Below are 13,984 nucleotides of genomic sequence, written 5' to 3'. Positions count from 1 at the left end.
TGTTTCCTCTGTTAGACTTGGCACTTGAGAGCTGAGTTGTTTCTAGTGAAAGTGCTGCTGCAAGACAGAAAGACTGCCATGAAAGGTACCAGCGGTGAAGTGCAAAATGGGGCTCTTCACATGTCCCACAACAGCCTTCAGTTATGAAGAATACTCTAGCCTGACATCAGGAGAAACTTGCATCCCTTACAGAACATCTGTGTAGTTCTTCTTTCTCATTTGTCTTCTTTAGAACTGCGTTGAGTTTTGTGATGGAAGTTTTAAGCAATTCATGTATTGCTTGACATCTGAAATGTAAGTGCTTTCACAGCAAAAATTGTACAGTGCTGTGATCTGCCACAAGCAGTAGCTTCTGAGCATTTCTGGCCAAACATAGCATCACATGTGAGCTGCTCATTTTGCATGGTTGAGCAGTTCTTTTAATCTTTTCAATTTGCTCCTGGTTCTCATAGCAATCACCAAATAAAGAGATAATTGCTCTCAGAATTTCATAGCTGCAGAGATCAGAATCAGTCCCTGGTGCTACAGTCTGAGTCAAGCCCAAATAAAATATGGTTTTTTTAAACACCAAAAAAATAAACACGTAACAATGATTTGAATAACACTAGAGTCCTTGGTAATGGAATGATATTATAGAGAATTTCTAATAGAAATTACTGTCTTTGAGCATACATCCCCAACACCTGGATTGTCTGCATAGAAACATCCAAGTGTCCCAGATGTGTAAGGGGACACTTTGGCAACAGGAGGAAAGAATCTTTTAAAGCTGTAAAGTAAGACATAGATATATATGTAATATATACATAATATAACCTTTGGTATGGTAAAATCATCCTTGCCTTTGTCAAGCTGATAAACTCATTATGAGACTAACAATGTGAATGAGGCAAATAGTTTCATACTGCATATTTGAAAGCAATTGCAAGTACTTCTGATGCTTTGTGAAAGCCTAGTCTTTTTAAATTAGGCATTTAACGTAGACTCTACATCACTCCTGGAGAGAACCAGGTTGTCGAGTGAAGTTCATCAAATCTTCAGCATGCATGTGGTGGGCAGAATCTTGATGCTAAAAGAATATATTGACATCAGTTTTGGCATTTGATTCTTACTACCAGAAACACTAAGAAAAGTGCTGAAGAAGTGTTTCTTCTGAAGTTGTGTGTCATCCTTGATATCATGCAATCAAGGATAAGTATTTTTTCCAGCTATTTTGTTGTCATGTACTGGATTACACTCTAAAAGCATTAGTTGAAATTCACTCTAAAAATTCGGTTACTACTGACTGCAGATACTGTAAGTATTTTGTCCAGAGCAGTCTGCATGGGTAACTAACCTGCTGTGTGCACTGCTAGAGTGACTGTTTTGGATGTCTAAGATTGTCAGCGGTTATAATTGCCACAACTTCATGTGTTTTATTGTGGAATGATCCCATTTTGCTGTAGCTCCCTAAAGAACGAACTTCCACAGAACATTAGTGGCTGTAACATGTTATTTTAGTCACTGATTTTTAGTGTGGCTACAAGTATTCTCTCACTGTGTTAGCTGGAGATTATTTGTTTGATACTTTCACCATTCACTCATCACTACTGCTTACTTCATAACATCTACCACAGTGGTTAGAAAGCACCAAGGGCTTTTTATTTTGTTTTGTAATATTTTATTTTTTAACACAAACTTCAGTATTTTTGTCACTAGAGACATTATGCTCAGATTAAGAAACTACACTTTTAAACTGCTTGGTTACTAATTTAATAGCATTTCAGAGCCATGTGTTCCATATGAATTGTTGAAGAAATTCAAGAAATTGGTTCAAAGGGATAAAAATGGATGCTACTGACAAAATAACCGCTGTGCTGATCTTCTCACTGGTCTGCATGGAATACTATTTGTCTTTCTCAAACACGTGCATAGATCACTATGGATTTACTATCTTCTCAGAGATGTGAAAACAAGAAGAGTCCTGGGGAGGGGGAAAAAAACCTATCCTCACCCACATTTCTCATAGCACACTGGAAGAGAAGCATGAGCAGGGCTGGGTTACCACCGGCTGGTGGTCACAGTGAGGTGACCTCATTTGCTGTCATATAAAAATAAAATTAAAGTTGGTAATATGAAGCACAAGTAGCTGCACTTCCTATGGCTCTTGGCTGACATTTAATTCATGATTATCTCTGCCCAGCCAGATATGTATTTTCCAATCCAAACTTCACACTAGCCCAACAAGTGAATTGCAGCTTTTCTGCTGGGCTACCTCCACACTAGAAACTACCTCCAAAAAACCCAGAGTTTCCCTTTTTATACCCGAGTGTTGAGAGGGCCTGAGAACACCAAGCTACTTTGCGCCTCTTTTGGCAACAGAGAATCAAGAAATGATAGAATGAGGGCTCAGCACAGTACTGCCTCTGTACTAACATAATGAGAAGCTGCTGATGGTTAGAGTTAACAGAGCTGCAAAGGCACAATGCTGGAACAGCTTTCTGTATCCTGCAGGCTCTTTGAGCCTTTCCATTTACTCTTAACATACAAAAACAATCCATGTGTTGCCCTTGACATTACAACTTTGCCAAAGCCAAGAAGCTTTCCCAGCCTAACAGACACAGGTTCCATCTGAGCAGTATTGTACAGGCAATCCTTTAAAAAAAAAAAAAATTCGGGAGACCTGTTTGTGATCCTAGATTTAAATTCTCCCCACAGCGTGCACAATGATGCCCATCAGAATCGCTTGACTGAGTCAATTCAAGTCTATTCATTCCGCTGGCTGGGTGCCCATTCACACGGCAGCAAGCTATTTTCGCTGAGTTAAACTGCCAAGGAGAATAGGTTTAGAGAAATAATGGGCACAGTGTAGCAAGCCCCAGCTTCTCTGTAGAGTTTTGGTGGTTTTATTTTTTTGTTTTTTGATTTTGCAGTGCTTTATTAGCCCTACCTATCTTGTCTAAGAGATTTTGAAAAGATACCATTTTCCTGAAAATAGACACACTGCTGAAAGTCACAGAGTGACCAGTATTTATCTGGATGTCAGATAAATACTGCATCCCCAAAACTGCACAAATAACAGACATTTTAAAGGGGCAATAGAAACCCTTTCTGTGACATGTCCACCTTCTTCTACATGGCTTCTGTAAGCACAGATACGTTTGGCTGCCAAAAATATCACCTGCAAATGTAAGATTGCAGCCTCCTTTCATATGGTAACATAATGCTTCTCATATACTGCTCCCAACAGCTCCTATATCTCCTCCAGCATTACAATCATTTCAGATTTTCCTGCTGTAGATTGATGGATTTGTGGGAAAGCTAGTTGCAAGTGTTTTAGCTGCAGAAGCAGAAGTGCTGCCTAAGTGCACTGAGGCAGGGACTGTGGTTGCAACAGAGTTTCCTGCATAATGCCTTATTCAGCTTGGAAAGGGATACATCATCTACCTCGTGGTCAAGCTCCTGCACTGTTCCCATCTCAGCCTTAAATTGTGCTCAAAATTATATGGAGTTTCACCACAAGAGGGAGCAGAAGCTCTCCACGCAGGCTGTATGACAGAAAGAAACCATAATCGTTACAACCAATGGCTCTATTGAATCCCATATAAATTTCTACAGCTTTCCTTAACTTCAGTATAAAGGAGGCATTCAGGAAGACGTGCAGTTATTTCTAAGCGTACATTCTGCTAGATCTGTCCAGATACCAAAACTTCCTTTCAGGAAAATGTACATAAATAATTTCAAAATTAGATTTAGAAGTGCAGCCACTGCAGATACGTGCTTCACTGCAGAAGTGGGATTGGGCACATCATATGAGGAAAAAGCAAAACATCCTACAAGGTCAACAGTTACGTATAACAAAGTTTATCAACAATGCTTTTTACCCTTACAGAAAGAGAATTTGTGTAGACATGGATAGTTCCTATATTAACATATAGTACTCCCACAGGAGATTGTGACTTACAAAGTGTTATTTTATCCATAATCATTCCTATAGGCTTTTTCTTGGATCCGTAACACCATTCTTCGAGCATAGAAATCCCTGTATTCTTCAGGTAGTTCTTCAAGTGTTTTCAAGGCCCTGTCCAAGATCTGTATTGCCCTAGAGGCTGCTGTGGGGTCTTTATTTCCATAAGTGTCACTCTTGTCGTAGCATTCAGCAGGAAGGTGTTTCCAGAAGACATTCAGTGCCACTCCAAATTCCTCAGAAATTACATTGTGGAACCACATAGCTGTGAAAGAAAAATGTCTAAAATGAAAATTGCAATGTAAAACTTCCCTGTGACTCATGACAAGTGTCAGAATCACCCAAATTAATCCTACCTGAGGGAAAGCTTCCACTACTGTATTTACTATATTACAGCCAGGAACTATTTGTTACTTACCTGGGATAAATAACACATCTCCTGCTTCCAGATAACATTGATAGCGCTTGGCTTTCACAAAAAGTGGGTATTTCTCAAAGTCTGGGTTATCAACATCTAGCACCTCTGATTTGGTACCTAGAGAAATTTTCAGAAGTAACAAAAAAACAGAAACAAAGCATTAATACACTGCTGGAAATGGCAGTTCTTGAGTCCAGTTTAGTATTGTTTGTTGTTCTGTAGCTCGTCTAAAAGCCAGGCAAATCTGCTGGCACCTCTCATTTACTGAAGACGAATATTCTCTTGTCTGTATTTCTCCTGCAACTGCAGCCTTATTAACACTAAACGACACTTCCACTGACATATATAACATCATTTCAAAGCTGAACAGAGCGCAGTACTCCACAGTTAAGCGTTGAAGACAGAACCAAGTAAAGCTGCAGGGCTCATTTGCAGGTTTCCTAACTTGCATCACTAAAATTCTTGGCTTTGATCAAAGCAAACTGCATCGGAGGGACCAAATCGCTTCTCACAATTAAAGTTATCAGTTACAGATTGTTTTCCTACAGTGCAACACTTACAAAGTGGAAGGGCAACTATGAGCAAACAGAGCAAACTCTGAATGAGATGTGCGTGGCATGCATACCTGATAAATATAAATAAGGTACATCTCGAGGACTATACAGAACAACTCGTTTTCTACCTGTTACTTGGATTAAGAAGTTATCCATTACCTGAAATGAGCATAGAAAGAGATGTCAGCCAAAAGTTAAGAATGAAGAGTATTAAATCCCTCATATATAAGGACTAGCTAAAAGTTTCCACATAGTTAATCTAAAAAACGTAAGAATGTGAGCAACCTCATCCCTTAGCTGCAGAGTCTTTAAAAATAGTGCATTTGAAATAAAACAACATTGCTTTCCAACAACTTTACCTTTTTCCCTTGTACAGGAATCAAGTTCTTCCATCTTAAACCACAAGGTTTACCACTCTTTAGATACAGAAAACAGCAAAATATAATGCGAAATACATTTTGAGTTCTTTTTCAGTATTACCTCTACAACATTTTGCTGAGCTTCTGCTGATAAAGATTTTTTAAAATCTTATTCACAATGCAAAAAAACCTATTTTTCTTACAAATACATTTATCTGGAATTGCACTGTATGACATCAGAGGACCATCTTATTTGGAATCTACCACACTGCAGCAACAGACTGCCCAAATCACTGTACAGTTACCTATGAGAAGTTTGTCATTAACAGAACCTCGTCAACAGAGATGTGTAATTTAGTATCCCAACCCCACAATGCCATCTGCAACATTTGATGCTAACGATATTATTACCTACATCATAATGTGTCCATAGCTGCAATCCTGCTGAGCTGATGCGGAAGACACTAGAGAAAAACTGTTCCTTCTCAAAATACTCTGGAATCTGAACATCTTCTGCCAAAACAGGAAACTGTTTTCTGATATCTGCAATATCCTGAGTAAAAAAAGACAAAACTCTCAGAGAATCATTTATGCATGCTAAAATAAGGTGGCACCTTAGCATCATTTCCTGTCATGAGGAACATGGGGTCAGAACTTTTTTCAGCATTAGCAAATAAGTTCAGAAAACTATGCTTTTCAGTTGTCATTCTTTCAGCTCAGACTCAGCCACCAGTGGTAATAAAAACAGACAGAGCTGCTGTGAACCATGACTGCTAGCAATCACACTGAAAAAGTGATCAGAAATGCTTTTATATTAGATTACAGCAATGGCTAGAGAATAGAATATAAAGGATATACTTTTCATTGATCAGCCAAGTTTTTGTAACAGCAACTGTTTTGGACACTTAGGTTTAAATATTCTGATGTAAATCCACTCAGATTCCTGGACCAAGTGACCGTAAACAAATGTTATAGCTATACCACACAGCCAGGTGACAATAAAAATTGCAGCCTCAATATCAGAACTGCAGTCTCAAGTAACTCACCTTCCTAACATCTTCACCCACTGATCGCAAATAGTACTTCTCATCCTGTAGATAATACACAAAGATAATTGTTCTGGTTTTAATATGAGTTAGAAATACACTTAAGAGCCTACGTTTTTTCATTAATCCAATGTAGGCCTGTAGTAAAATATACAAATAGATTCACAAATTCAGCTACTTTGTTATACTTTACTGCTCCCTGCAGTTCATCTCAACAAATGGGAAATGTAAATTAAGTGAGGAGTAAAGTGGGAGACTTGTCAGCTGCTTCAGCATTGCTTTTCTGAATTCAAAGGAAACGCAGATTACAACTTACATTCTTCAGAACATTGATGTTGGAAGCTATTTCAATTGGCTTCAAATCATATGGCATCCTATGTAGCATAAGCAGTGAAAAGCAAATTTGCATTTAGAACTGTTTGCTTGCTAATTATAATTATCTGAAAAATCCAATTTGAACATTGTTGCACAAAGATTGCCATAAGTTTGCTACTCAAAAAATTTATTACAATAAATCTGTGTTTGTATTTTGATAGCAGATGTAATCAAACTCACGCATCTTGATGTTTTCTTATTAAACACCTGAAGTACACAAGTATTCTAAAGCAAGGCTAGATTTCTCAATTTCTTGATGGAGCTTTTGCTGCTGTCAGTTAGGTTCTGATAGCAGAAAAAGGACCAGCGGAGTTAACCATACCATATGCACGCAGAATAATTTCCACGGAAAGAATTCTCTTCCCTCACATTTTTCCCTTGGCTCCAAGCCACTCAAAATAGTTAACTCTACAATCCAGTGCTTTAGTGGACTAAGACTTCAAATTAATTTATTTTTTCCCCTCCAAGTACAAAACAGAGAAGAAGCTGTGACACCAAGGAAGTTACCTCAGAAAGAAAGTAGTCTTTGTGTTTGACTTCAGCTGCCCTTCGTACAAATACATCAAAAGGCAGAGTTCTGAAATATAAACATGGAAATTCATACAGTCAACGTAACAACACGTGATCTAAGTGCAAGTCGTAAAATCATAAGCTTTCTCACCTTATCTAGTGTAACTGAAAGTGCAACATGTCTTTTATTTATTAATTTATGTTATTTAACAAAGTGACTAACCAGTATTTGCAGTGAATGTTTGAAGAATTCTGCTGAGACAGAAATCCTGCATTTACAAACTTCTCTGCTTTAGTAAACTGTCCCCAGTACAGCCCCAAGCAAGCAAATCCAACAGCCACTGAAGTCAACAAGAAAAACACAAGTTCTGACTTTGGTTGAACATCTGTATCCTGTCCACTTACAAATTCACTGCGGAAAAATGAGAGCACAGCTCTGGAACAGATTAAAGCATACTGGAAGCACACTGGTGCTGCCCTTGCTGACCATCGTCTTCTCATCCCCTACACTACACTAGCACCAGCACTCCTCTGAGCTATGGCGAACCTGCTCATAAAGTCAAAACAGCAGAAGAACATCCAGATTTCTGCACTTCCAGATCCAATACAAAGGCAAGGCAGCAGCATGATGCTGACAATGGAACTGCAGTAACACTTGTAGCATCAGTTCTGAATTGTGGAACTTCACATTAAGACTTTAGTGTTTCTGGTTTTTTGAGTTCTACTTATTTCATTTTAATTCTACTTGTTTAGTTCTACGTCATTTCAAGTTTTCACAGTTGCTTCTGAAAGTGACAAACATCTGCCTCTAAATACAAGAGATTTGGGATGGAAGTACCTATACACAAAGTTCTTACTGAGGAAATCCATCTGTGGTACTGCAGAAACATGGATCTTTACTTCCTTAGATCCTGCAGCTTGGCTCAGGTAATCTACTGTCCATTTGGTTGTGCAAGGGCCCAGCTCCATTCCCTTCAGCACAACTGGCTCTCTCTAAGGAGGGAGAGAAAGAGAAACAATAGCAGAGAATGATGTTTGCATCCAATGGTGCTGATGGGGAACAGAATTTTTTCAATTTGCCATCTGAAATCTGGGAAGAAAACAGTCTTACTCCAACCTAGTGTCAGGTAAACTAAGTACACGTGAACAGCTGTGAGTATCAGGACCTGCAACAGTGTCACAAACAAACTGCTTGCAACTGAACAACGTGAATGCTGAACGCTCAGCAAAATGTGGGAGATCACAGGACTGCTTCTGTAGTTCCTGTTTTCCCAGCTGGATCAGGAAGGTTATGGAGAGGCAACAACAGCATTAACAGCCGGTGTGTTCTGAGACCACTGAGGAATCTAGCTGGCCTAAAGAACAGCTGCACTCATTCCCGTGCATTGGAGGTATGGACTGCAATCCGTAATAGCGGTGTATGTTCTCGTGAAAGCAACTCTTCCCTCTCGCACTGAGGCTCCTCGATGCCGATACCCACAAATAGATTTGGTCCATTGTACACATAAAGCCCAATAGAGAGGGTCTTTTTCATTCAGTCAGAACCTCAGAGGGAAAAGAAAGAAGAAAGAAAAAAAAGGAGTCGTAGTGACAATACGACAGAAAGCAATCGCACAGTTTATAACCGGCAATAAATACAATCCAGCCACCAGCGGCGTGTCAGACCTCTGCAGCAACGCGGGACTGAGCCTTGACTCAGGCATCCGTGTTCAGGAGGGCTGCACGACGCCCGCCGCCTGAGAAGGCTTCGCTGGAACCCCAGCCGCGCCCCCGGCATCCCGCTCCCGCCGCGCCCGAGTCCGTACCCGAGGATAGACGTCCCGCAGGAAGCGCTCCCGCGTCACGCCGTCCAGGCTCGGCACCCGCACCACGGCCTGCTCGCACCGCTCCATAACCCCTGCCCCGTCGTCCGCCGCTCCGCCGGGAAACGAGAACCGAGCGGAAGCGTTCCCCGCCTCCTGCCGCCCGGCGAGGGCCAGGAGACGGAGCCCTCTTTTCCGCTCCGGGAGGTCGGCTCTGCGGGGAGACGACGGACGGCCCGGCGAGCCGGTACGGCGCGGTGCCGCTGCCCTCCGCAGCACGGCGGAACCGGAGGCGCGGGGCGTGTTTCCGGCGGAGCGACGCTCCAGCGGACGTGCCGGGGTCGGGGGGCACCGCCGCCATGATGGCGCTGCGCGCTGCTCCCCGGCGCGCACGGTGGCTGGCGGGCGCGCTCCTGGCGCCAGGGGCGGCCCGCGCAGCCCCACTCGCAGCGCGCGTCCCGGATCCGTTGCCGCCGGGCCCCCTCCCCGCGCTCCCCGCCGTGCGTTTCGCCAGCAGCGGGACGCAGGGGACCGAGGGAGAGGGGCCGCAGCGGCGGGTGGTGGTGGTGCGCATCACCAACCCCCTGGCCTGGCTCCGTACCCGCTTCTACTACCTGCTCATCCGCCTCTACTTCGACTCGGAGTTCAGCATCGAAGAGTTCACGCGCGGCGCCAAGCAGGTGAGACCCGGCGCGCCGGCCGGTGGCTCTGGGTTTAATTAAACAGCGGCGCAGAGCGGAGGGCGTTCAAGTGCCTGGGGACGCGAGAGGGAGCCGGGCAGAAGCACACTGCGCTGTTTTACTTTGCCCTTCTTTTCTCGTTAATTTTTACGCGCGGTAAAAAGCTCAAAGCACGCTGTCAGCATTTCGCGTGTGCGCCGTTTGGACACGCTGAAGGGCCGCTGCATGTGGCGCTGCCTACAGAACTCAGGAAGATAGGAAGCTGTGTGCCTCCGTGGTTTTGGGACTACAGTAGATTCAAAACCAAATTATTTTAGTCCCGAGCATCTGTTTTGAGTGGGACTGGGAGGTGGCCTTGGAAGGGGTTGGGCAATGAGGCAGTCAGGGCAGAGAACATGGATTGTTTGAATTGCTCAAAAAAAGAGTAAAAACAGCTGCAGGCCATTGTGATGTTTTCACAGAAGGGCACTTGTTTGCCTGTTACCAAAACTTGTGCTTTAAATGAGAATGGGAAGAACTCTTAGTCTTTTACCAGTTAACAGAATCCCTTTTTTAATGCTGGAATGGTTTTGTTCCAGTGGTGATATACCCTGTAAACGTTGAAGTCTTAAATTGTACAATGTTTAGGTAGCTTGTCCTATAACACTGTATTTGCCCAAAGAGTAAGCAAACCCCAAATTATTTATGTATTTCTCTTTTATTTCTGCAGGCCTTTTCCGTTGTTTCACAGCTGCTGTCTCAGCGAAAACTTGACCTGCTGGATGGCCTGGTTTCAACAGAGGTAAATACTTCCATCTCTATTTCTGCCAGTTGATGTTTTCTATTATGAAATAAAATTATGATGAAAAAAACGTTCTTGCCACTAAACATAGGGACCAGTTGCCAAAAGGATTTCTGGTGTACCTGTCATTTATGAATTCCAAATTGCTGATGTTGTCTTGGCCTTCCCCAGGGACAGAGGTAGCATATGCATCAGTCAAGAGGAGGAGGTGCTTCAGGGCTGCATGTGCCCTGTTCCTGGATTTCAGCTTGGTTTGTGCTATTACCACCAATGCCTTTGCTACACAATTTTTGGCACAGTTATAGTGCATCCCTGCTGGATGCACCACATATCTTACCTCCTCTCTGAGCAGAGTTGGCAATAGGCTGTAATTTTTTTTCTACTGATACTTTGAAAAAGCATCTCCTTTACCTCTGTTCATCTTAAATTCTTCAGGTGATTGGGGTAGCTCATGATCAGAGTGTGCAGGAGTCAAGACTGATACTGCACTACTGTCTTGCTCTGCCCGGTGAAATTCATACTTGCCATGCACTGGAAGCTAATGTTCTCTGGTAAAGATGCACATACTTCCATGCAATCTCTGAATTTGATTTTCAAAAGTGGTAGTTCAGGTTAGGATTAAAAACTGAATATGAGTTAAAGGTGTGCTACATGACTTAGTCTTTCCTTGTGATGCCTCCTTTTGTGGTGCTTGAGGTGATGCTTCTGTTCTGCTAGTGCACCACATCCTTTCTACGTAACACAGCTGTGTACATCTTACGATGCTCAGAAGCTACAACTGTGACTGCAATCTGTAAGTTAAGTCCTAAAGGAATGGTTTTCCACTCTTTACTGATTGGCAAATGTCTAAACATTTTCCAGTGGGAATGTGGATCCTGAAATGGCAAAGTTAAACTTAGTGGTAATGGAACTGATTTACAAAGAAATTGGTGAGAACTGAGAAATGATTGAATCAAAACGTAAGGAATGTGCATATAGCGAAGTCAGCAGTGCGAAGGCAGAGTAAGTATCTTTGTGGAAGCAAACTGAACTGGTATTTTCTGGACTTATGCATTGCTATGCAGCTCCTGCTTTGACAGTATTTTTTCTAAACATTTTCATCAAATTGAGTATTAAATGGATCTTGTTTAGTATGGTTAAATAGGGCTTGGGAGTGCCCAGTGCTTTGCTCATTCTTGCTGTATGTTTTACAATGTTAAACAAATGTTATTCCAATATAGCTCATTTTATTAACTGTTATAGATAATAAGGTTGCTATTTCAGCTTCCTAATGAAGAACTAAGCATAAGTTTTTCTGAACTTAGGTACTTCAGATGTTGAAGGAAAAGATTTCTTCACTTTCTGAGAACCATAGGGATGCTTTAGCAGCTGACATGGATGCAATCATGTACACAACAGAAGGAGATGTTCGCATTTACTATGATGATGATGGTATGCTACAATTCTAAAACATTTTTGCAATGGGTGGTCTTTTTCCTGGCTTTGCTCTCTGTACAAGTGGGTTTTCTTAATGTTTTTCCTTTCTTACTCTTTTGCTTGTACTTCTGTACATAGTTCCCTAATTTCCTTTTAAACCAGAACTCAATACTGTTCATAAATTATGGTATTGTTTTGACTTCTTTGTAGGTTTTGTTCATTCCTTTTTCATGATTTTGACTTCATGTTGTTAGTCCTTAATCTCAAACCACTCGAGCAGTGACTGTTCTATATGCAGAAGACTGATTGCTTTAGCAATGAAAATACATACATTCCAGGAATAGTAATTAAAGCTGAAAAATGAAAGACATTTTACTGTCTTCGCTACTATTCTGCTTTCATGGGTGTATAATCAATGGATATCAAGATGTTACAATCACAAAATAAACAAGAGAGTTAAACAGAGTGGACTATGATAACAAAAGAGAATAAACAGAAGGCTTACCTTTATGCTGGGCTCAGCACAAAACACCAGAAGAAGGGATCTCCAGACAAGATCCTTCCCCACTGGTAGCCAGCTCTTAAATAGGTCTAGGAGGAGTGGAGCCTGGCTCCTCCCCTTCCTGCAGCACAGGTGAATTGCCTTCACCTGTGCTCCTGTGGCTGACTTATGGCTCACCTCAGGTGATCAATCAGAGGTTTAGGCTGTGACTCAGCAGCTCCCATATGCATGGGGGTATAGTTATAGAACACTGGTTATTTTTTTAAGCTGGTGTTAACCTCAAACAAGTTTTCTTTTGTTTAAATACTAATATTGCATGCTATCTTCTGTCAAACGCAGTTGAGGTGAGACTTGGAATCAGAATTTCAGATTTTCAAACCAAGTGAGCTTTTTTTCTTGCTTTTGAAGGTAAAGATTTTTTTTTTCCCTGTTCACTTCTGAAATTTAACTCTCTTACTTTTTTTGTAGTATGAATAGTTGGCTTTTGACCTTGTGATAGCCAACTTTTTTATACAGTTAGATTGTATACGTTCTCAAGAGGTAAGTAAAGCTCATAAATTGCATACCTTTCTCCTGATTGTATTTTTGTTACTGCTTAACAACACAAATACTGCTTTAAACAGCTTTATTGTTAATTATTCTGTTATACATTTATTCATAAACATGAAGTCTACGTTATGCTTTATTTCCAACAGGAAGAAAGTTTGTTAGTATCCTGATGCGTTTCTGGTATCTGAATAGTGCTAACCTACCTGATGAAGTACCAGGTGAAACCAAAGTCTTCCAGATTGTGTTTGGAGATGAAAGCACAAAGGAAAAAAGACATATTTTAACAGCAAACTATGAGTAAGTTTCCTTGCCCCTTGTATGCTAGCTGTGTGGAAACTAGTTTGGAATTGAAAATGTGTGTTGTGTCAGTGCAGAACACGTAGTAAGTACCTAAAGCGTGTAAGCTATTAATATATTTTTTCCTCTTTGGTGCATAAGCATCGTTCTGTGAGGTTTCATAGGAATAATACAGAAGTGAAGTATTTCTTTCCTGAGTTTCTTCCTTGTTGATATTAGTATCTCTTTAAAGATTAAGTAAATTTAATGACACTTTGATTACTTTGTTGTCTTTTCCAGGTTCCAAAGGGAATTCACAGAAGGAGCAAAACCGGACTGGACAATTACACGAATTGAACATCCAAAGCTATTAGAATAAATGCCTTCTGCAGAATCTTTATGTTATAAATGTTCTGTTGTTACAAATATCAGACGTTTTGGTCTATTTTTTTTTCTCTCTTTTCCAAAAGGAGGGAAGAACTTTGTATGTTTGATTTTCCCAAAATTGTTTCTGAAGTTTACACTATGCTGAAACTTTGCAATAAAGCCTTTTCCATGGAACAGGCTGGTACAGATTTAATTGGTACTTGTGCTCATCCAAGGCATTTAGATGGCACATTTTCACAAAGGCCAGTATAATGGGGATGCTTACTTCTTGTATTCTGAGAAGAAAGAAATGGTACTACAACACTTTCATGGCTGCTGACCCTTCTAAATTACCTTCATATATTTTTTTCCCCAGGGACTGTGCAGTATGTAACTGAATAATATGC

General features: G+C 41.1%; 2 protein-coding genes across 2 annotated transcripts; one reads left to right on the top strand and one right to left on the bottom strand.

Moving 5' to 3' along the window:
• Positions 1-2,871: 2,871 nt before the first annotated feature.
• On the bottom strand, positions 2,872-9,209 carry TYW5 (tRNA-yW synthesizing protein 5). The gene is made up of 8 exons (XM_052676404.1): positions 9,011-9,209; positions 8,044-8,198; positions 7,203-7,272; positions 6,321-6,365; positions 5,690-5,827; positions 4,987-5,074; positions 4,362-4,478; positions 2,872-4,208 (listed from the first exon to the last, which is right to left on the bottom strand). Exons 1-8 carry the CDS (start codon positions 9,095-9,097, stop codon positions 3,952-3,954), a joined length of 957 nt encoding a protein of 318 aa, XP_052532364.1. The 5' UTR covers positions 9,098-9,209; the 3' UTR covers positions 2,872-3,951.
• Positions 9,210-9,351: 142 nt separating this feature from the next.
• MAIP1 (matrix AAA peptidase interacting protein 1) lies at positions 9,352-13,772 on the top strand. Its single transcript, XM_052676405.1, has 5 exons — positions 9,352-9,687; positions 10,397-10,468; positions 11,773-11,899; positions 13,082-13,232; positions 13,512-13,772. The coding sequence occupies exons 1-5, from the start codon at positions 9,367-9,369 to the stop codon at positions 13,588-13,590; spliced, it is 750 nt and encodes a 249-aa protein (XP_052532365.1). The 5' UTR covers positions 9,352-9,366; the 3' UTR covers positions 13,591-13,772.
• The last annotated feature ends 212 nt before the right edge of the window (positions 13,773-13,984 follow it).

The sequence above is a fragment of the Tympanuchus pallidicinctus genome, unplaced genomic scaffold (assembly GCF_026119805.1).
Source record: "Tympanuchus pallidicinctus isolate F22 unplaced genomic scaffold, pur_lepc_1.0 scaffold15, whole genome shotgun sequence".
NCBI lineage: Eukaryota > Metazoa > Chordata > Aves > Galliformes > Phasianidae > Tympanuchus > Tympanuchus pallidicinctus.
The sequence above is the reverse complement of the archived record's forward strand: the minus strand, read 5'-3'. Positions and strand labels throughout refer to the sequence as shown.

Excerpts from the sequence above, each read along its gene's own strand:
- TYW5 (XM_052676404.1), bottom strand. The coding sequence starts at position 9,097 with ATGGAGCGGTGCGAGCAGGCCGTGGTGCGGGTGCCGAGCCTGGACGGC. Across the intron at positions 7,273-8,043 it reads AGTAAGAACTTTGTGTATAG|AACTCTGCCTTTTGATGTAT; the intron begins GTACTTCCATCC and ends TTTATATTTCAG. Across the intron at positions 6,366-7,202 it reads AAGACTACTTTCTTTCTGAG|GATGAGAAGTACTATTTGCG; the intron begins GTAACTTCCTTG and ends TATTATCTACAG.
- MAIP1 (XM_052676405.1), top strand. The coding sequence starts at position 9,367 with ATGATGGCGCTGCGCGCTGCTCCCCGGCGCGCACGGTGGCTGGCGGGC. Across the intron at positions 11,900-13,081 it reads CATTTACTATGATGATGATG|GAAGAAAGTTTGTTAGTATC; the intron begins GTATGCTACAAT and ends TATTTCCAACAG. Across the intron at positions 13,233-13,511 it reads ATTTTAACAGCAAACTATGA|GTTCCAAAGGGAATTCACAG; the intron begins GTAAGTTTCCTT and ends TGTCTTTTCCAG.